General features: G+C 39.7%; 2 protein-coding genes across 18 annotated transcripts in view; one reads left to right on the forward strand and one right to left on the reverse strand.

Annotated features, from left to right (window-relative positions):
* Window positions 1-21,847, forward strand: part of SKP2 (S-phase kinase associated protein 2) — a 62,197-nt gene that overhangs the window by 33,156 nt on the left and 7,194 nt on the right. For 5 of the 9 annotated variants that reach the window (XR_016220130.1, XM_089312728.1, XM_089312733.1 and 2 more), the window contains one exon: window positions 369-2,229. The exons of 3 other annotated variants lie outside the window; for them this stretch is intronic. Coding sequence is in view for 3 of the 6 variants with exons in the window: in XM_089312728.1 (XP_089168854.1) it covers window positions 369-582 (214 nt within the window). In the remaining 3 variants the exon portion in view is untranslated. Of the gene's footprint in view, window positions 1-368; window positions 2,230-21,847 lie in introns of those variants that run through there. One more of the 9 variants, XR_016220128.1, reaches the window with a different exon arrangement.
* Window positions 1-21,847, reverse strand: part of NADK2 (NAD kinase 2, mitochondrial) — an 84,948-nt gene that overhangs the window by 26,688 nt on the left and 36,413 nt on the right. For 4 of the 9 annotated variants that reach the window (XM_089312727.1, XM_089312726.1, XM_089312725.1 and 1 more), the window contains 3 exons: window positions 17,045-17,100; window positions 16,868-16,921; window positions 12,922-13,045 (listed from right to left, as the gene is read on the reverse strand). In XM_089312727.1, the coding sequence (XP_089168853.1) occupies window positions 12,922-13,045; window positions 16,868-16,921; window positions 17,045-17,100 (234 nt within the window). Of the gene's footprint in view, window positions 1-5,170; window positions 7,299-12,921; window positions 13,046-16,867; window positions 16,922-17,044; window positions 17,101-21,847 lie in introns of those variants that run through there. The other 5 variants (XM_070056640.2, XM_051853831.3, XM_051853830.3 and 2 more) reach the window with 2 other exon arrangements.

A 21,847-nucleotide genomic window follows, 5' to 3' on the forward strand; every position in this document is an offset into this window, starting at 1 on the left:
CATTGACTTTAACCCTCAAGAGCTTGTTAGTCTTTTCCCACAGCACGGTTACCCCATGCACAGATCCCTGTAACTGTAAAATGGAGACTGGAAGCAAATGCAGTCGGATTTTCAGTAATCCTCAGTTTCTAAGGCTGTCAGGAGCCTCATTCAAGCAAGTGTGCCGGTGCGTCTCCCCAGGCCAGGCTGCTGAGGCCGTACAGCCTGCGCTTTGCAGTGCCATTTCCCTGTGCTCTCCTCTCTGGTCATTTATTGCAAATAGTTTCAAGTTGCACTTTGTGATACAAATTGTAAAAATTGGGTCACATGTTTAGTCAGAGTGGCTCCTTAGATACTGCTACTCTGAACTTCTCTTTCTTCCTTTCCAGTGAACTTGGAGAAATTCCCACGCTAAAAACACTACAAGTTTTCGGAATCGTGCCAGACGGAACCCTCCAACTGCTAAGGGAAGCCCTTCCTCATCTACAGATTAATTGCTCCCATTTTACCACCATTGCCAGGCCAACTATTGGCAACAAAAAGAACCAGGAGATATGGGGCATCAAATGCCGACTGACACTGCAGAAACCCAGTTGTCTATGAAGTATTTATTGCAGGATACAGTATCTTCTTTGGAACAGGGAAAATAGGAAGGACGCCCAATCGCAGGGGCACTCAGCTAGTTTTAGTCTTAGCTTTCCCTTTGCTTCATTCTGCAAGTATATTAGCGATTTGAGAGGGAAATGGGAAGTACTGCTTTCCTGAAAAGACTATAGAAGCTTCTGTTAGTGCTGTGCTCTTCTGAGCCTAAGTTGTAGGCCTTTTCAAATGTTAGGAAAATGAGCCTATAATTTCAAGATACCTGAAAAGAGCAAAATTTGAGCCACCTCTTCAAGTGCCCTTGTGTTAGTCTATTTAGAAGCAAGTTTTAAAATCACTATCGGCAGTTTTTATAGTCTACATGGTAAACTTTTTATCTATTTAATTTTTCAGCATTGCTTTATAAGATGTAGCTTGAAAGAACAATAAGCTAATTGTATTATGGGCTGACCAGAATCGGGATGGTAGCCTTTGAGGTAATCTCTTTTAGGGATTAAAAAAAAAGAAGAAGAATGCATTTCAACTCAGCCTTTAGATTTGAAATTAGGTTAATACAAAAAAAAAAAAAAAAGCCCCATGTAATTCACCTTAAAACTTAAAAAACAAAATAGAACTCACCAGAAATGCAGAACCAATATAGGATTTGAAAGTTCAAGAGACATTTTCTACATCAGATTAATTTGAAGTATCCTTTAATGTTAAGATACTAAATTCCCAGAATACTAAATTAGGTAAGGAAATATAATTGTGGTTTTCTAACTTGGTAATCAAATTATGTGAATATGAGTTGTTCTGCTTTTAAAATGACTTGCTTTTAGAACGGTATTAACCAGTCTCTATTCTTGAAAAGCTCAATGGAAGAATTCTGAAGTTGTCTGCTATTTTCCTTTAGTGTTGAGGTTCTTGAGATTATTTTTATATTACTCTGGAATCACGTATTTTGTCTTTTTTTCTAATGGTCCTTTGTAGTATTTGTTTGAAACTATCTACTTTATAAGGTTATTGGACCTAAAGTTCTGTAAGAACTGCATGTTCCTGTAAATCAGAAATACACATTAGAGCAGAAACGTGCCATACCGTTTCAGAGCAGTAAGCACTACTTGCACCTGCGTAAGAGTTCAGACTCAGGTGTTGGAAAAAAAAAATCAGTGATTTCAAAAATTGAAAAACAGGTACAAAGAAACAAAAAGATCAAATTCTGCTTCTTGAAAATCACAAAAAATTAACAGATGACCTCCCCATATGTGAAAAATGCAATGGAAGTGCCAAAAACCATCATTTCTGTTCACTTTTTTAAATCCAGCTTTTTAAATGTTAGAAATAGTAGTATGAAGTGCCCTTATCTGCTCAGACCTAAGGAAGAACATTTTAAAGTAGTGCTACACAGGAAATGAGTATGCTTCAATTTCTTAGTAGTTCAAAAGTGCTAAATACTACTTGAAATTATTGTTTACAGATTAGTGACAAGGGCTGGTGACAGGATCTGGTTGGACGTTGACTTCCAGATGCCCCCAGTAACAGTGCCTATACTTCAAACTCAAGTCCAGCCATAAGCTAGTTTGCCAACATGTCAGAGTAATCTGTATTTTTGTATGTGATTTCTACTTTTATAGACTTGTATTAAAATAAAACACATTTTTATAAAAGTCAGTGCTGAGTTGTATCCTTTTATCCTTAAGAGTGTGGTTAAAATCAGCTAGCATTCAGTGTGGTTTGCCCTGTGCTCAACAGCCTCTGAATAGACCCTTCTAAAGGGAGCCTGAGATAATCCTGTTGACCCATATACTTTGTATGCTTGTCATACTGATGGATTACAGTGCACTTTGAAAAGGTGCTACATATGAGGGCACTTCAAAAGTTCATGGGATATGAGATTCAAGGATTTTATTTTGATGCAAAAAATGTTGATCTATGCATAATTCATGGTGTGCATTTTCCATGAATTTCTTGAAGTAACCATTTACATGCTTATCCTTTTAAAATTCCACAGGTAACTTATTTATGAAATATTTCAATTTCAGTGATTAATGTGAAAGTCAAGTACTCTCAGCTAATAACACTTGTTTTTAAGGTTTTGCTTGTTTTAAAGGAAGAATGGAAGAAAGGGGGAGGGGCAGAAACAGATCTTCCAGCTGCTGGTTCACTCCCAAGATGATGGCAATGCAGGGGCTGGGACAGGCTGAAGCCAAAGTCTGGAACTTCTGGGCTCTCCTACGTGGGTAGCGGGGGTTGAAGCACTTGGGCTATCTTCTGTACATTCCAGGCACATTAGCAGGGAGTTCCATCAGAAGCAGAGTAGCTAGGACTTGAACTGGCACTTGGATATGGGATGACAACATCACAAGCAGTGGCTTAACCTGCTACAGCACAACACTGGCCCTAACTAGTAATACATTTTAAATAGACTTCATCAGCTTATCCCATGTATTTTACCGTTACTCGGTTATCTGAAGTTATTTTTAATGCCCAGAAGTCTTCCAGGAATTCCTTTTGAACTTATCAAGTTTTTGATTCTTTTCCCTTATCACAACTATGCCTTTTGTTTTCAAGGATGAAAAATGTGAAATACAGGTATAGGCTCATAATCTGATTTCAACAGTCATTAATTTATGGCCAGTTTCCCTTTATCCAAGATCTTCCAACCATCCACCCTTTCCCCCACATGCAGGGTATTTGTTGTGAAGCAAAACCCAGATCTACAATTACCTACATGTTTCTGTATCTAGCTCTAAGAGATAAGAATCCTAAATTAATTCTGAAACTTTGTTAGGTTTGTGTTGAAAACTGACTAGTTGTCTCAAGTATTTTTTATCATGGATTTGTTTTTTAAGGAATTAATACATTAGATTCTCAGAGTCACAAAAAAATGCATAACACAGTTCTCATGTTAATATGATAGTAACATAAAGAGAACAGATAAAATTGTATCTATGAACTTCAAAGAATGTATTTCCATCAAGCTCTGAACATGGTCCACACATTGCTTGACATTCTCTACTAATCTTGGGATTCACTTTCTTTGCAATTTATTTACTGAAGAAATTAGATCCTTTGTTCTATGTTCCACTTTCTGGAGTTTGCTGATGTCATCCCTGGAGTGATGTTTAACAGGTCCCTATTTCCATAACCTGTTAACAGCCAAAACCACACCAGGGGTGACTTTTGCCCCTCAAGTGACATCTGAAGACCATTTTGGTTGTAACAAGAAGTGTTTCTGGCTAGCATTTGGCTGGTAAAGGCTAAGGATGCTGCTAACCATCCCCACACCCTAAATAAAAGTTGGAAACATGTAGGGACACTCTGGTCAAGTGTAAATTTTATAAATGTTTTTATCCATGAATATTGTGCTTGCAACTGTAATTCATCACTTAACAGATCATCTACAAAGTAGAAGATTCTGTGTTTGAGTAATAGCACGTAGGAAGGTACAGAACACATGAGGAAGAGAAGTAGTTCAGGAACTAGGCGACTAGAAAGAAATCCCTTCTCACTGGGTACTCTAACCCTGGAATAAGCAAAAAGACACCAACTTTCCTTTTTCCTTACCACTCTTCTTTGCCTCCCTACCTGGCCGAACATCACCGAAAGGCACAATGTTGTCTTCATCAAGAGGCTAACTCAACACAGGTCAAAGCCCAAACAGCCTATACTAAGCTTACTTTATAGGCTTGTTTTAATATGAGGTTTTATATTTTAGTGAGTCTAAATATTAAATGCTGACATTTTTATATTTTTCAAAATGAATACCAAGATATCTGAATTATACTTTTTGAGCACTAAAATCACCATAGTTAAGACATTCAGATGAACATCTTTTCTATCTCTAGCTCCTGTTTAGTCAGTAATTTTCTTAAAAATGTGTCTTGAAGCCATAAAACTTAAAGTCATAACTTCTTTGATGTAGAAGACTTAATAAACCTTGTCATCACCAAGTTATACCCCCAATCCTTCATGAATATTTATGTTAAAGTGAATAAAATATTTGAAAAAATAACTTCAGCTCAGCTACAGTACATTTGATCTTATCCCCTTACTATAAACATACACTGACATACTTTATTTATGTAGGTGTTATCAATTATTCCTGAGATCGTGTTTTTGTACATCTGTCTTCACAGACAATATCCTTAAGCTTAAGGATGCAAATAATGTATCAGCAAACTAAAATCAATTTTTTTAGTGATTATATTGTAAATTGACAATCCTTTCATGGATGAGCAATAATATACTTTAGATTTATGTTAGATGCCTTTTTCAACTCAAATGAATATTTTGTAATAAAAATTTTAACTGGCTTTATCTGCTTATTTTAAAATGAAGTCATGAAAATTGCACATGAAGGCTAAATATTTAGTAAAACGTGATATATGCATGATGTATTGGGGCCATAAATATAAATACACTTACCAGATAAGCACTTTACCCTCTGATTAAAATACCAAATCATTCTATTCTGTGTCATGTATTAGCAGTGAATGAACTTGACAGAGCACGGAGCAATACATCAAGACTTTTGAAACACAACATTTTGGCAAACAGTTTTCAAATATGACCCCTCAAGAGTTAAGGAAATAAATAAAATGAAAAGAGGTAACAATAGTTTACTTTTATTCACATATAGTTGCCATTAAAAAGGTTAACTCATTCATAAAAACATTTTTGCTATTCTAAATCTTTTGCAACTCTTCTCTTACAAATAAACCCCCGCCACAGAGTGGAAGAAATGTTAGACTGCAAATGGAACACATTCAGTACTTTTAAAACCCTTCAGAATTTGGCTGATGAAAAACTTTACACAGCAGGTTACCTATTAATGTTACATATTAACAGCGCTATGGTAGCATCTGAACAATCAGATTGCCTTCAGATATTAAAGATGCAGTTGGCATTTTTTTTTCCCAAGAAAGTACTTTAAACCTGTTTCTTTTATGTGGAACTTAACTACTTTGTTAAAAAAAAAAGTATCTTACATAGATATATCACTTAAAAGTCAAACCAGAAATTTGAACCAGCTTGGGAAAACACTGTTTTTACTTCTGTCTGATGCACCGGGTAAATACCTTGCAACGAGTGTCTATGTAGATACTTTTAATTAAGAAAACATTCTCCTGGATATACATCTGAACCCAAATTGCCTTTCTACATTAACATTCATTTTAAAAGTTTTTGATAAGAGCAATACAATCAATGTCTGCAAACTCAACGTAGTCAATTTGACTATACATTCTAGCTTTCACAGAATTTACTTCCAAGCTTAACTACACTCACATTCTACAAGGATAGTCTGTTTCATTCATCACTGTATATCCAGCACCTTACATTGTAGTACATGGCACATAGGGGTTGTGCAATGTGTCAATAACTGAACAAAATTTTCACCAGCAAATGAAAAAAGCATTCAACTCTGAGTAAATGGCATGAGCACATCAACTGTTTTATTATGCAGCAATACTTCTAGGAGCTTTCTGTGAAGATTCTAGGATTACTTATTATAAGTAGATCAGTAATTCAATAAAAATAATTTCCTCCAAAAATAAAGGAATTCTTACAATGGAGGGAAAATGAAAGCTGTAACATTTTATCTTACAAAGCTATTATGTGAAAATTTAGAATATTAGCTAAGTGAAAACCATCTCACTAAGTAGGGCAATTCCAAAACTACTGTTTTACATGTTTACTAAAAAGTTCATTCTCATTCTGACTTCTAAAACAAGCTAAAAATACTTTTTAAAAGAATTTATAAACTCCTAATAGAATAGGTCTAATTATAATTAGTTCATCCTTGAATCCATGTTAGAGAGTTTTAAAGATGGAAGAAACCTATTGGACTCAAGCCATTTTTTATAAAACTTGTCTGACCTTAAACAGCTACTGGATAAGAAATATATCTGTAGCATCATGATTTTGTCCTAATTCATTTCACCCAGCATTGTTGAAATTCACCAGAATGAGAGTCAAATTAAACATTCACTTGTAAACAATTTCAAAAATGACTATAATTTTCAAATCAATAGACTTGTATCAACATCAATATGTTCTGAAATTAGAAAATTCTCAGCACATATAAAAACATATTTACCTGTTTCAATTAGGTCAATGTCAGGTTTTATCAAAATTCTCCATCACCATAAAACTTTTTAAAATCTTGATTTTTAGGTATCATAAAAAATAAGCACTAAGCAAGTGATATGCATTTCAGCTGACCAATTCCACAAAAGAAGAAAGGGAAGGAAAAAAACACTTGGACATTTAAATTTCAAATCCTAAATGTTCAATACTTTATTTAAGCCTGCCTCTAAATTTCAGAGATATCAATACTCTTGGTTACCAAATATAAGCAATATAGAAATTTCACTGTTACCAATTCTAATCCATTTAGTCCATCCATTTTCTTACACTATGAACATCTTTTCCATCTGAATTCAACCGAAGAATGCAAACCTCAATTTTTTTGTTATCTTTGTGCCCAGAGGGGCAACCAGTCTCAACTATAACCAAAAATGTACTTTCTGACTAGTAATCTCTTTCTGCAATAAAAATACTTTTCCAGTAATCAAAATCTGCCATCCGAGGAAATCCTTCATTGTTCTAGAAGCACAGTTCGAAGCTCATCTTCTTTATTGATTGTCATTGAAGCAATTGCACCATCATTAAACTCAAAAGAAGTTCCTCCATCCACCACCATACAGGCATCCCAACAACGAGAACGAACACAAACCCTAAGCCAAAGGAAATATCTCTTTAAATATCAGTAGTTTTCTATTAGCCATACTTAATAGTTTAATATCTTGGATTTGTATCTAAATTGACAGGCCATTTAGCCTTGAATTTTAAAATCAAGTTCCTCTGTAGTATGAGAATCAGTGACTATGACAACACTGGGTACATTATAAAAGTCTCAATTTAAATGCACAGAATAGCATCATTCAAATATCTATTAGTTATTAAGTACAGACTTGATGGAACTCACAAGCTATTTTCATTTGACTGTTGAGTTACAACCCTTACAAGTATTTTTAAGTGTTGAGCAAGAATGTTTTCCTTAACTTAAAAAAAAAAAATTTTTTTTTTTTTTTTTTTGGCTAGCACCGTGGCTCACTAGGCTAATCCTCTGCCTGCGGCGCCAGTACCCTGGGTTCTAGTCCCGGTTGGGGCGCCGGTTCTGTCCTGGTTGCTCCTCTTCCAGACCAGCTCTCTGCTGTGGCCCAGGAAGGCAGTGGAGAATGGCCCAGGTGCTTGGGCCCTGCACCCACACGGGAGACCAGGAGAAGCACCTGGCTCCTGGCTTCGGATCGGCACAGCGAGCCGGCCGTAGCGGCCATTTTGGGGGTGAAACAACGGAAGGAAGACCTTTCTCTCTGTCTCTCTCACTAACTCTGCCTGTCCAAAAAAAAAAAAAAAAAAAAATTATTTTTGAAAGGCAGAGTCATAGAGATACAGATATCTAGCTCCCATTCACTGGCTTACTCTCCAAATGCTCACAACACCCAAGGCTGGGCTAGGCTAAAGCCAGGAGCCCATAACTCAATCCAAGTCTCTGACATGGGCCCCTGGGCCCAAGTATTTGAGCCATCCTCTGTTGCCTCCCAAGTTCTGCATTAGCAGAAAGCTGGATCAGAACAGAAAGTGTGACTCAATCTCAGGTACCTCAATATGGAATGCGGGTGTCCCAAGCAGAGGCTCAACCTAGTGCACACAACTCCTGCCCCAAGACTATGATTTTCATGTAAAATTTTTACTTAAGAACAGCACATACACAGAAGAGGCACAAATGATGAGTGTAAAGTCAGAGAACACCTTTCCTAAGTATCACCCAAGTCAGTGTCACACAGAGGGCCAGAAGCCCTCTCACTGCCCTCTCCCAGTTGCTACCCCCGCTCTGTCCTTCCCAAGCACATACAATATCCTGATTTCTGGTACCACCAGAGTGACAGGGTTGTCTGTTCTTAAACTTTATATAAATTTAAGAATATGTACAGCACTGTGTGACTTCTTTTGTGCAATAGTATGTTTGTCAAATTCATCCACAATATTGTATGTAGTAGTACTGTGTTCATTTCCACTGCCGCGTGAAAATACTTCCATTGTTTAAAAACACCAAAATTGGCCGGCGCCGCGGCTCAATAGGCTAATCCTCCGCCTAGCGGCGCCGGCACACCGGGTTCTAGTCCCGGTCGGGGTGCCGGATTCTGTCCCGGTTGCCCCTCTTCCAGGCCAGCTCTCTGCTGTGGCCCAGGAGTGCAGTGGAGGATGGCCCAGGTGCTTGGGCCCTGCACCCCATGGGAGACCAGGAAAAGCACCTGGATCCTGGCTCCTGCCATCGGATCAGCGCGGTGGCCATTGGAGGGTGAACCAACGGCAAAAGGAAGACCTTTCTCTCTGTCTCTCTCTCTCTCTGTCCACTCTGCCTGTCAAAAAAAAAAAAAAACACACCAAAATTTACATGTCTTCTATTAGTAGACATCTGGAGTTTAGGCTATTGTGGGACAGCACTGCTATCAAATTCTTGAGTATGTCTTTGATGCACTAATTTCTATTGGTCCTATACCTTGGAATGGAATTATTGGTTCATCGTGTATGCTATGTTCAGATCTGGTAGGTAACTGCCTAACAATTTTCCCAGCTATACATCCCAAACAGTAGTATATGAAAGTTCCAGTCACTCCTCCTTGCCAATAAGTGGCATTCTAACTATTCTAATGGTTATATATGGTATCACATTTTATAGCTTTTTTATTTCCCAGAAAATAGAAGGCTGAGTTCCTCTTTCCTGTGATTACTGACCATCTGGATAGGATATCCTCTTTTGTGAAATGCCTAAGACTTCTGACCATTTTTCTATTGGGTTACTTGTGCTTTTTTTTTTTTTTTTTTTTTTTTTTTGGATGATTTGTAGGAATGTTTATGTACAAGTTGAGTATGCCTTACCCAAAACTCTTGGGACAAGAACCGTTTTAGATTTCAAATTTTTCCTAATTTTGGAATATATGCATAAACATCATGGGTTATCTTGGATAGGACCTAGTATAAATGTAAAATTCATTTATGTTTCATTTATATGTTAACATGTAGCCTAAAGATAATTTTACATCATTTTTATTTTCTTTTAATCTTAATCTATATAATTGAGAGGTAGAGGGACAGAGATAGAGAAAGACAGCTCCCACCCACTGATTCATTCCCAAACATCTGGAGCTGTGGCTGTGCCAAGGTGAAGCCAGAAGTCAGGAGCCCAATCATCTAAGCCATCATAGCTGACTCCCAGTGTCTGGATCAGCAGGAAGACAAAGTCAGGAGCTGCAGCCAGGCATCAAACCCACACACTTCAATGTGAAACACAAACATTTCTACCATCACTTTAACAACTATGCTAAATACCTAGCACTATACAATATTTTTAGTGGGCCTGCATTTTGACTATAACCTGTCATAAGGTCAGGTAATGGAATTTTCTACTTGTAGCTTCACATAAAGCTCACAAAATGTTGAATACTAGAGCATTCAGTATTTCAGATTTTCAGATTAGGAGTGCTCAATATGTATAATATATTTTATCAGCCCATTGCTGGATACAGGTATTGTAAACCTCATTTTACCTTTTTTGTTTAAAAAATTTTTTAATTATTAGAAGTTATTGACTCTAGTGAATTGATAACTGATCATTCAAATTTTCAATCTTTTATTGTTAAAGTACTTTTTAAGACATATTTTAAAAAGCCTTTTGATCTGCCTTAGTCATGAAGCTATTCTATTTATAGCAAATATTTAAATACAAAATTCATAGAAAATATATATTATGAAAAAACTATGCATGATTTCAAAATAAACTTATCTTTTAATTCCATTCTGCATGAATTTTTTGAAGTACCCTTGTCTATCTCTGAAATAATTTTCATTAAAAAGCAAAATATTTTTAAATGTTAAAAGAAAAAAAATTTTAGAGTCTCAGCCAAACTGAATATAGACTTGTTGATTAAAATTAACTCACAAATGAGTAAAGTGAATTTTAAGCTGAGTTTTTAGTGTCTTTCCTAGAAAAAGAAAAACTCTAAGTTCATAAAAAGAAAATACAGCCAGAGATACCCATTTGTAATTAAACTATTGTTTTGGTTGCCATGAGATAGACAACATTTTCTCATAATTATAGGTTTTCTTGTTCATTTGGAAAATTGAACAACCTTTATAAAATACCAAATTTGTTTTGATATATACTCCCCTCTGAAAAAAACTGGCTGAAGAAAATCCAACAGAAAGGGCAGGTCACTTTTAGGGAAAAATAAAAATAAATGAATCCTACTGTAAGGTTTATTTTACCGCTAAACAACTTAAGTTTGTTTTTTATTTTCATTTATGTACTTGAAAGGCAGAAAGAGACAGAAAGAGGATGCTCCTATCTGCTGGTTCACTCCCCATAAGGCCTTCAGTGGCCAAGACTAGGCCAGGAGCTAGGAACTGAATCCACTTTGTGGGTAGCAGGAACCCAATCACTGGTGCCATCACTGCTTCCTCCCAGGGTTGGCATTAGCAACAAGCTGGAGACAGGAGCCACAGATGGTATGAAACTCACCTATTTTGATATGGGACAAGAGCATCTTAAGTGCTAGGCTAAATATATACCTCAAAACTCAAGTTTTGTAGAAATATTTATCCTGCAGTTATTCCATACTTGATGTGAAAAGTTGCTTTTTGGGGTCAGTACTGTGGCGCAATGGCTTAATGCCCTGGCCTGAAGCAACCGCATCCCATATGGGCGCCGGTTCAAGACCCGGCTGCTCACTTTCCATCCAGCCCTCTGCTATGGCCCAGGAAAGCAGCAGAAGATGGCCCAAGTCCTTGGGCCCCTGCACCCTCATGGGAGACCCGGAAGAAGCTCCTGGCTCCTGGCTTCGCATCGGCACAGCTCAGGCCATTGCATCCAATTGGGGAGTGAACCAGTGGATGGAAGACCTCTCTCTGCCTCTCCTCTCTGTGTAACTCTGACTTTCAAATAAATAAATATTTTTTTAAAAAAGCTGTTTTCTATTAAAATGATTGATTTGATCTTACTGTGTGTTGACACTTTAAAAAAAAAACCAAGTTAAAGGGTCAGCATTGTGGACAGGTAGGCTAAGCCACTGCATGCCATTCTGGCATTCTTTTTTTTTTTTTTTTTAAAGATTTATTTATTTTTTATTTGAAAAGTCAGAGATACACAGAGGGGAGAGAGGTGGGCGGGGGGGGGGGTGTCTTCCATCCGATGGTTCACTCCCCAATTGGCTGCAATAGCCGGAGCTGCACCAATCTGAAACTAGGAGCCAGGAGTTTCTTCTGGGTCTCCCACACAGGGTGCAGGGGCTCAAAGATTTGGACCATCATCTACTGCTTTCCCAGGCCATGGCATAGAGCTGGATGGGAAGTGGAGCAGCCGGGTCTTGAACCAGCGCCCATATGGGATGCTGGCACTTCAGGTCAAGGCACAGTGCCAGCCCCCTGCTGGCATTCCTTAAGAGTGCAAGTTGGAGCTTTGCTGCTCTACTTCTAATCCAACTCCCTGCTAACAACCTGGGAAAAGCAACAGAAGATAGCTCAAGTTCTTGGGTCCCCTCACTCACATCACCACATAAAGTTCCAGGCTCCTAACTTCATCCTGGCCCAGCCCTGGCTTTTGTGGCCATCTGAGTAGTGAACCAGTGGATAGAAGATATCTGTCTCTACCCGTCTCTCTTTGTAACTCCTCCTTTCAAATAGAACCGAAAAACATTTTTTAAATAAAAAACATGTTAATATCCTCAATTATGTAGCTATATCCCTTAAGTTTATCTAAAATGGCATAATAAGTTTGAAAGAGAACGGCATCTTTGCCACGTTAGCATGATACCTCATTATTTTCACAGTTTCTACTTTTCCTGACAGATTAAGTTTGAGTGAGTGAATTTAATAAAATTATATGGTCTTAAAACCAAGTGCGCTTTTCAATGAGTAAAAGGGCTGAGGACGGGGCCAGCACTGTGGTGAGTAGGCTACGCTTCTGCCTGCCATGCCAGCATATCATTTGGGCACTGAATTGTGTCCTGGCTGCTCCTCTTCCAACTCAGCTCCCTGCTAATGTGCCTGGGATGCAGCGGAAGATGGCCCAAGTGCTTGGGCCCCTGCACCCGCGTGGGAGACCTGGAAGAAGCTCCTGGCTCCTGGCTTCGGATCAGCCCAGCTCCGGCCTCGGCAGCTATTTGGGGAGTGAACCAATGGATGGAAGACAGTTCTGTCTTTCCCTCTCTATCTGTAACTTTGCCTCTCAAATAAATAAATAAAATTTTAAAAGGAGGGTTGCTAAGGACAGTCACAAGTAGGACTCTGGATGCTTACTTTGAGGAGAAACAACGCTGACGACTGCTTGAGAAAACCCTGTTTGCTATTGGTTCTCGAATACTGAAAAGTATTTTTGGTTCTTCTGGACTGTAGAGCAGGGATTCATTATATTCATTTGTTACTATAAAGAAAAAAAACACCAGAATTAGCACATTCAATTAAGGACAATCACTTCTATAAGCTAGATACTATCCCCAACTTAAAAGCAAATATGGTCCAGGTCAGATTCTCTCCCAATCAGCCTATTCCCCTCTTGGAAAGTACTTTAATAAACTTCACCTAACTATCCCTACCTTTATTTATTTATTTATTTATTTTGACAGGCAGAGTGGACAGTGAGAGAGAGAGACAGAGAGAAAGGTCTTCCTTTGACGTTGGTTCACCCTCCAATGGCCGTCGCGGCGCACCACGCTGATCCGAAGCCAGGAGCCAGGTGCTTCTCCTGGTCTCCCATGGGGTGCAGGGCCCAAGCACTTGGGCCATCCTCCACTGCACTTCCCACCCACAGCAGAGAGCTGGCCTGGAAGAGGGGCAACCGGGACAGAATCCGGCGCCCCGACCGGGACTAGAACCCGGTGTGCCGACGCCGCAAGGTGGAGGATTAGCCTAGTGAGCCGCGGCGCCGACCAACTATCCCTACTTTTGTCTAGTCATTCATCACTCAGGCAAGCCAGCCATTACCCATGACATCTTCGATGCCATGACTCAGAACACTGTTAAGTAAGCCTCTTAGATTGCAGAGCATGTTGCAACAGACCATTTCTAGCTGTCCTGCCCTGCAGTGGGTAAACCTAACTCTGCTCACTCTGCTCTGACAAATTCTGTCACCACCCACAACACTGGCCTCGATCGGTGCTTCCCATGGCACCTGATGGCCACAGGAACTGGAGCCAGTGTCCCATGTGTGATGCAATAGGCAGCAGCAATACGTCCAGACAAATCCACACACTGTAGGCCCCTTGACCATTCTTAGTCCTCCTTTCTCTATCTCTAGTTCCCAGGGAATAGCTTGACTGCACAGGGAGGACAACTGACAATTCCCAATCAGGCCGATTCTCCCAGGGCTAGTCTCTGGTGCAACGGAAAGGCCCCCATTCTAAGATACTTAGTACCTATTGCCCTTAAGGGTGAGGACTACACTTCTGTGTGTTCTAACTCTGTTCCTCGGGGGACAGCTTACCAGAGTGGGGACAACTGATAGTGTCTGGCCAGGGCCATTTCCTGGTATAATTGAAATGACCTCATTCCTGGATGTTTGGGACTTGTCAACCTTAGGGGTAAGGACTCACTCCAGTCCATCTTAACAGGTTCCCTTTGTCCTTCACAAAAGTGGAAAGCCTACCACCTTCCCTCCTTTTCAGCTAACTACCCTGTTCAGAACTGTCTTGGGCTAAAAGACCTGACATGTCAGGAGTGAGTACACTCACCTTAACTGGGTTCCGTTTGATGCCCAGACCCTGAAAAAGGAGTATCTAGTTTCCTCTGTCTAGCCTCAGTATAAAATGGGAGGCCTGGCCCTTTAACAGAGCTATAGCACTGTCTTCCAGCTTGACCTCCCTGTCACTATCTTGTAGGTAATTTCTTGTGCTCTCTGCTGTCTTCAAGTTCTGACTACTTGGGAAAGCTGAATCCTAGAAGAGTTAAGATTGTTATCTTGAAAAGAGCCCAGCAGCTGCTAGCTTCCCCATCTTCATGGCTGAGCCTCTGGTCACCAAGGGTGTAGCATGTAACAAAATGGAGTTCTTGGTAGACATGGGGGTCACATATTCACTCTGCCCTTTGGCTTTCTCAGAATCTACCTCTCAGTCCTCAATCCTCCTTGCCAGCATGGATGGTCAGCCCAGGCCCAGCCACTTCATCTCTCCTTAAATAATATCTTTTTTTTTTTTTTTAAGATTTATTTATTATTTGAAAGTCAGAGTTACAGAGAGAAAGGGAAAGACAGATGAAGAGAGAGATCTTCCTTCCACTGGCTCACTCCCCAGATGGCCACAATGGCCAGGGCTGGGCCAGGCCTAAGCCAGGAGCCACAAACTTCTTCCTGGTCTTCCATGTGGATGGCAGGGTCCAAACACTTGAGCCACCTTCCGTTGCTATTCCAAGGCCATCAGCAGGGAGCTGGACTGGAAGTGAAGCAGCCGGGACTTGAACCGGTGCCCATATGAGATGCCAGCATGGCAGGCAGTGGCTTTACCTGCTATTCCACAGGTGCTTTCTACAATGCTGTATGCAATGAACATAACTGACTCTATTTGTCATTGTTACAATTTTAACCACAACCATTTTTAAGTCTTTTGTTATCCATAGTTCTGATTCTTCTCGGAAATATTTGCAATTCAATTCACAGAAAAGATTCTAATAAACATTCTTGAAAACAACTTTCTGACTGCTTAAAGAACAGAGATCAAACAAGACAAAAATTAGTTACTTGAGAACTGAATCAATTAATGAAACTTGTGAATTTCTATGTCTTTTATTTAAAATATTGTTGGTTCTATATTTAAATGTTTCATCTTCTAGATTCAGGGAAACTTTTCTGATATCTGTTTTTCAATAAAGATTTATTTATTTGAAAGGAAAAATTATAGAGACAGAAAGAAGGAGAAACAGAGAGATCTTCCACCTGCTGGTTCAATCCCAAAAAGGCCACAAAAGCCAGGGCTGGGCCAGGCCAAAGCCAAAAGCTTCATCTGGGTCTCCCATGTGGGTGCAGGGGTCTAAACACTTGGGCCATCTTCTGCTAGTTTCCCAGGTGTATTAGCAGTGATCTGGATCGGAGGTGGAACAGCTGCGACTTGAACCGGCACCCATATGGGATGCCAGCATTGTAGGCGGCAGGTTTACCCACTGTGCTACAATGTCCACCCTGTTTTCTACCATTTACATTACTTTGATAAAATGTAATCTTGTGAAGAGATGGAAGTGTTCACCTCTTCCACCCTATTAATACCTCTAAAATGTGAATCTTTTGTTAGATACTATAGCTGCAAGTATGCCTCCTTGTTGTCTTTCCCCAAAAGTTATCATCCTTTCCGGTTACTCTCTCCCCTTCTTTATATGCCCTTCCTCATTCAACCCCTGGGGTTCCTGGCTAGCATACTAGCCAATGGTTGCTCACAAACCATGCATACAGCTGGCTTTGATGCTGGACAAGTGGAATTAGCTTAACAGGAGCAGGATATTTCTTTCTAATGCAGCTCTCAACTCTATTGGATCCTTCACCTCCCGTGCAGAAGATGCTCTACAACTGTAACTGCCATCCCTTTTGTTTCAAGCCACAACGTGTCCAATTTTCCTTCCTCCACTTCCTTCACCAATCTAGGGTCATTCCTGGACAAATCCTTTTCTCATCCCCAGACCAAAAAAGATGCCACTCCATGTCTCCCTGACATCCCCAACTTTGAGATCCTTGCAGCACACAAGGAGGTCTTAGAACATATAGTTCTGGGCTAGTCCATTCTTAGGGAACTTTTCTGGCCTATGTGGATACTGGCTGTCAAAACAAGCACTCAAAACATTTTGGTGTTCCAGGAAACTTGGAAGGCTACTGCAGGAGCATTAGAGGCCCAATTCGCTAGCAGCAATAGCCCTTCAGTCCAGAATAGAAGGGTACTTGATGTCCTAACTGCCAATACTGGAGGAACCTGCACCCTCTCTAATGAAACTATCCACAAGATACAGATTGTTCTAAATTTTCCTATCCTCCAAGATATGTTTGCAGTATACTGTTTTGACATAAGGGTTATTTTCATAGTTGATGAAAGTTACAATATAAAAGTCAGTTTTAAGCTTTATATTATTTAAATATATTTAAAGAGATATTAAATCAAGATCATATCCAAGAAACATTTTGTTTACTAATAAAACAACTTCACAACACCATTCTCAAAATTGGTACTGAAGTAAATTATAAACTGTTAGTGATTAATATCATGTCACTGACCTTTCTCTACCAATTCTCTGTTCAATGGAAGATTCAAATTTCCTTGCCTTTTTGCTATTGGAAGAGAAATGGGGAAAGTACTTTAATTAAGTATATAACAGCTAAGATAAAATAATATATACCCATTAAACAGCATATTATAATTGTGAAACATATAATAGTTATTTTGGTACTCACCAATATTTAAAACATCTTCCACAGCCTGAGTTGCAACCCTATTTATATTAAATGACCTACAATAAAAAAAAATAATTCTTTAATTCTAAAACGTTGGAGAACAATTATACATTGTCTAAACTTAAAACGAACTTTTTAAAAAAAATTTACTTCATTTATTTGAAAGGCAGGGTGACTGGCAGGGGTTGGCAGGGCGGGGTGGGAGCTTTCATTTGCTGGCTCACTCCCCAAATGCCACAATGGGTCTGGGCCAGGCCAAGGCCAGGATCTAGAACTCAATGCAGGTCTATGAGTAGCTGGGACCCAAGTACTTGAGCCTCCCATGGGTACACATTGCAGTGGGAAGCTGGATCAGAAGCAGAGATGGGACTCTATCCCAGACAATCCAATATGGAATGTTGGTCTTCCAAGCAGTGGCTTAACCTGCTGCAAAACAGTGCTTATCCTAATAAGAACTTGTATAAGCAATGGATGGGCTTGAAATTCTAATCTAAGTCATACTTATTCAAATATAACATCAACAGAGGACTCAACTACAGTGTATGAGGAAGAAGGATGGAGAACACTTTAAAAGCATGATAGCAGCTATTATTCTTTTATGCCCTTCTCATTACTGAGAGCTTGAAAACAGAAACTATCAAATCAATCAATCTCTCTCTCCTCTCCAAGGCATAAAGTCAAAGCCCTATTACCATTAGCTATTTCACTGAGATTAGAAAGTTTATATTGATATTTTTTTCAATACAACTGCTATGGTTTGAATGTATTTTCCAAAGTTCATGTCATAAAGTTAATCCTCAATGCAATAGTGTTAAGAGATGGTACCTTTAAGAAGTAATTGGGTTATGTGGGCTCTGAGTTCATGAATGGGTTAATACCACAATCCCATGAATGAGTTCCTGATAAAAGGATGATTTCAGCCCCCCCGCCCAGTCCCTCTTCCACACTTTCTCTCCCCGCATGCTCTCTTGCCTTTCCACATTCCACCATGGGATCATGCACCAGGGGACCCTTACCAGATGTCAGCACCTTGATATTGGACGTCCCAGCCTCCAGAACTGTGAAAAATAGGGCTCTATTCTTTATAAATTATCTAGTCTACAGTATCCTGTTATAGCAACAAGAAACAGAGGAAGACAACAACCTAAGGACTCATCTGGCAACTGTGTGACCTCTAAAGATCGCTCAGAAGCCCCCCTCCTTCTTTCCATTTTAAACCTAACTTTCCTTTGTGAGGCAGAACAAGTCATACAGACAGCTAAAAAACAAAGGAACACTGGTTTTACAGTCAAGCACACTTGTGTTGGATGCAAGTTCTTATGTATTTAAGGAAAGTGTGTGTGTGTGTGTGTGTATATTTAAGTTCTTATCAAGTGTGACTTTGGCTTAAATGTTTTTCTTTGCTAAGTTTCAACTTCTTTCTTTATAAAATGAGCATAATACAACTGATTTTCAGCATTTCTATAAGAGATTCATGTATAAAAAGTACCTAGAATGGTACAAAGTGACAATGGTTAAATAACTGACAACTCATATGCACAAAGTATAAACTTACAGAATCACAGAAGTTCAGAAGATAAAGTAATATTACTGTATCTGTTTCATTTCCCTCATTCTGCAGATAAGGAAACGTATACAGTGGCAAAGCTAGTTAGTGGTTTAGCCAGACCTCTTAACTTCCAGGCCAGAACTCTTTGCACTTATACCTCTTTGCCCAGTTTTATGTATAAGAATGCTGGGAAAAGAAAAGGGAAAGAATCTGGGAAACTCATGTAAGTTTTCAACAAAGAGCATACCATGTTTAGTAGAAAAGATGCTACTATAATAAATCAAAGGGTTCGTTCTAATTTCTTCAATTAAATATTGGCGACAGTGAGAAAATAATCCCATAGCATTAAATGTACTTTTTCAAATAATTACTAGAAAAGTCATTTTAGAAATTTTCCTCTTGGCCGGTGCTGCGGCTCACTTGGCTAATCCTCTGCCTGTGGCACCGGCACACCGGGTTCTAGTCCCAGTTAGGGCGCCGGATTCTGTCCCGGTTGCTCCTCTTCCAGGCCAGCTCTCTGCTGTGGCCCGGGAGTGCAGTGGAGAATGGCCCAAGTGCTTGGGCCCTGCACCCCATGGGAGACCAGGAGAAGCACCTGGCTCCTGCCACTGGATCAGTGCGGTGCGCCGGCCGCAGCACGCCAGCTGCGGCGGCCATTGGGGAGTGAACCAACAGCAAAGGAAGACCTTTCTCTCTGTCTCTCTCTCTCACTGTCCACTCTGCCTGTCAAAAAATAAAATAAAATAAAATAAAATAGATTATTTGTTGAACTAAAGCTAAGTTTTTAAGAAGCTACTGAATACTTATGAATGAAATGATAAATGCCTGAAAATTACTTCAAAACATAGGACAAAAGCAGATAGGAAAGGTAAGGGTCCAGAGAGAGAAGACTGGACATGAATCAATTATTGAAACTACCAAATGGGTACAGAGGGTTTCATTACCCTATTTTCGTCTACTTTTGTGTATATTTAAAATTTTCCACAATAAAAACTGTAAATAGACATGCTAAAAAAAGTATAAAATAAAATTTCAGATTAAACTATACAGTCTTAAAATTGTACTTTGATAAGCATTATTTCAGCCATACTTGTGAGCATTTATTTATTAAAAAAAAATGAGTGAATACATATGTGGGTACTTCAGAAAGTGTGCGAAATGGAATTAAAAGATGTTTAGAAAAATTTTGAGGGGCCGGCGCTGTGGCATAGCAGATAAAGCCGCTGCCTGCAGTGCTGGCATCCCATATGGACGCTGCTTCGAGTCCCGGCTGCTCCACTTTTGATCCAGCTCTCTGCTATGGCCTGGGAAAGCAGTAGAAGATGGCCCAAGTCCTTGGGCCCCCACACCCACATGGGAGACCCAGAAGAAGCTCCTGGCTCCTAGCTTCGGATAGGTGCAGCTCCAGCCATTGCATCCAACTGGGGAGGGAACCAGTGGATGGACAACCTCTCTTTCTTTCTCTCTCTCCCTCTCTTTTCTTTCTGTGTAACTCTGACTTTATAGTAAATAATTAAATCCTTAAAAAAAAAAAAAAACAACTTTGAAATTGGGGCCAGAGTCATAGTACAACAGGTTAAGCCACAGCCTGAGACACCAGCATCCCACTTTTGATCCAACTCCCTGCTAATGCTCCTGGGAAAGCAGTGGAAGATGGCTCAAATATTTAGGCCTCTCAGCCACACCCATGGGGGACATCAGATGGAGGTCTGGGCTCCTGGCTTTGGCTTGGTCCAGCTCCAGCCATTGCAGTCATTTGGGGGGTAAACCACAAGATGGGAGATCTCCTTCTGTCTCTTCTCCTCTAACTCTTTCAAATAACTAAATAAATATTTAAACAACAAAAAAAAGCGCTTTGAAATCCATGCATAGTCCTTTCATAATACGTACTTCTGTGGACTTTTTGAAGACCCTCTGTAAGTATGGATTCCAAAATTTTTGTGCCAAAATAAATCTATCTGTTAATGCTACTTCCTACAAACTTTTTAAAGTACCCTTGTATTAGCTACTATGCTATGCACACACAATTCAGCAGGAGAAAAAAAAATTTTAAAAAGCCACCACTACTCATCATCTTAAATCATCTCAATTCTTCCACATTGTTCAAACTAGCTGTGTATTAAGCATATTAGATAACTAATAACGTGATAGGGGCTATAACAGTACCATGAGGAAAAAGTGCAGGGGAGGACAAAAAAGGGATTAATTCATTGTGCTTTTGGAAAATGTGTTAAAGAAGATTTCCAAAGCAGAATGGCATTTGAAGACTGATTTTTTTCAGCCAGTGGATGCCAAGTGGCAAGTAATCAGGCATTCAAAGCAGGAAGAAGTTCCCCTGAGCAGAAACAAAAGTCCCAGTGAGAACAAGGTGAGTGCTGAGAATTTAAAGCAGCCTGCGGTGTCTCCAGTGTGCTGACAGGAAGGGGTATGTGTATGGCAGGAAGAAGGCCAGTAAGGTACCTTAATGTCATAATTGCAAACTAAGCAATCTGAACATAGAGGTCAATGACAGTATTAAAGCAGAGAAGGCACAGACTCATCCATTCAGAAATATGACTCTGTTGGTAGTGTGTGCATGACAACCTGAAGAACACAAGGTGAGCAGCAAGAATACCCATGAACAGACTAGGACCCTGAACTAAAAACAGTAGGAAGAACTGAAAAAAGTAGGCAAAATCTTGAGAAGGGCAATTAACAAGATTCAGAGATGAGCATGGGTGGAGGGGAAAATGAAGAATGGGAAGACCAAAAGGAAAGAGCAAGGTTTTGAAAAGTTATGTTTTGGGGGCCAGCGCTGTGCGAAGTGGATAAAGCTGCCACCTGTGGTGCTGACACCCATATGGGAGCCGTTTGAGACCCAGCTGCTCACTGCTATGGCCTGGGAAAGCAGCGGAAGATGGCTTAAGTGCTTGGGACCCTGCACCCACATGGGAGACCTGGAAGAAGCTCCTAGCTCCTGGCTCCTGGCTTCAGACTGGCCCAGCTCCAGCTGTTACGGCCATTTGAGGAGTGAACCAGCGGATGGAAGACCTTTCTCTTTGCCTCTCCTTCTCTGTAACTCTGCCTTTCAGATAAATAATAAATATTAAAAAAACAAAGAAAATTTATGTTTTGACTGTAGAGCAGAGGGTCTAGGTAAGTGACAATGGCATTAGGAACTACAGGGAACACAGAAAAAAAATTGAGCACAACAAGTTCAGTTTTCAAGGTATTGAATATGAAGTACTCCTACCATCCTAATAAGTTTAAGATAT

Source organism: Oryctolagus cuniculus, chromosome 14 (genome assembly GCF_051225735.1).
Source record: "Oryctolagus cuniculus isolate XC-2025 breed Fujian yellow rabbit chromosome 14, ASM5122573v1, whole genome shotgun sequence".
In the NCBI taxonomy this organism is placed as follows: Eukaryota; Metazoa; Chordata; class Mammalia; order Lagomorpha; family Leporidae; genus Oryctolagus; species Oryctolagus cuniculus.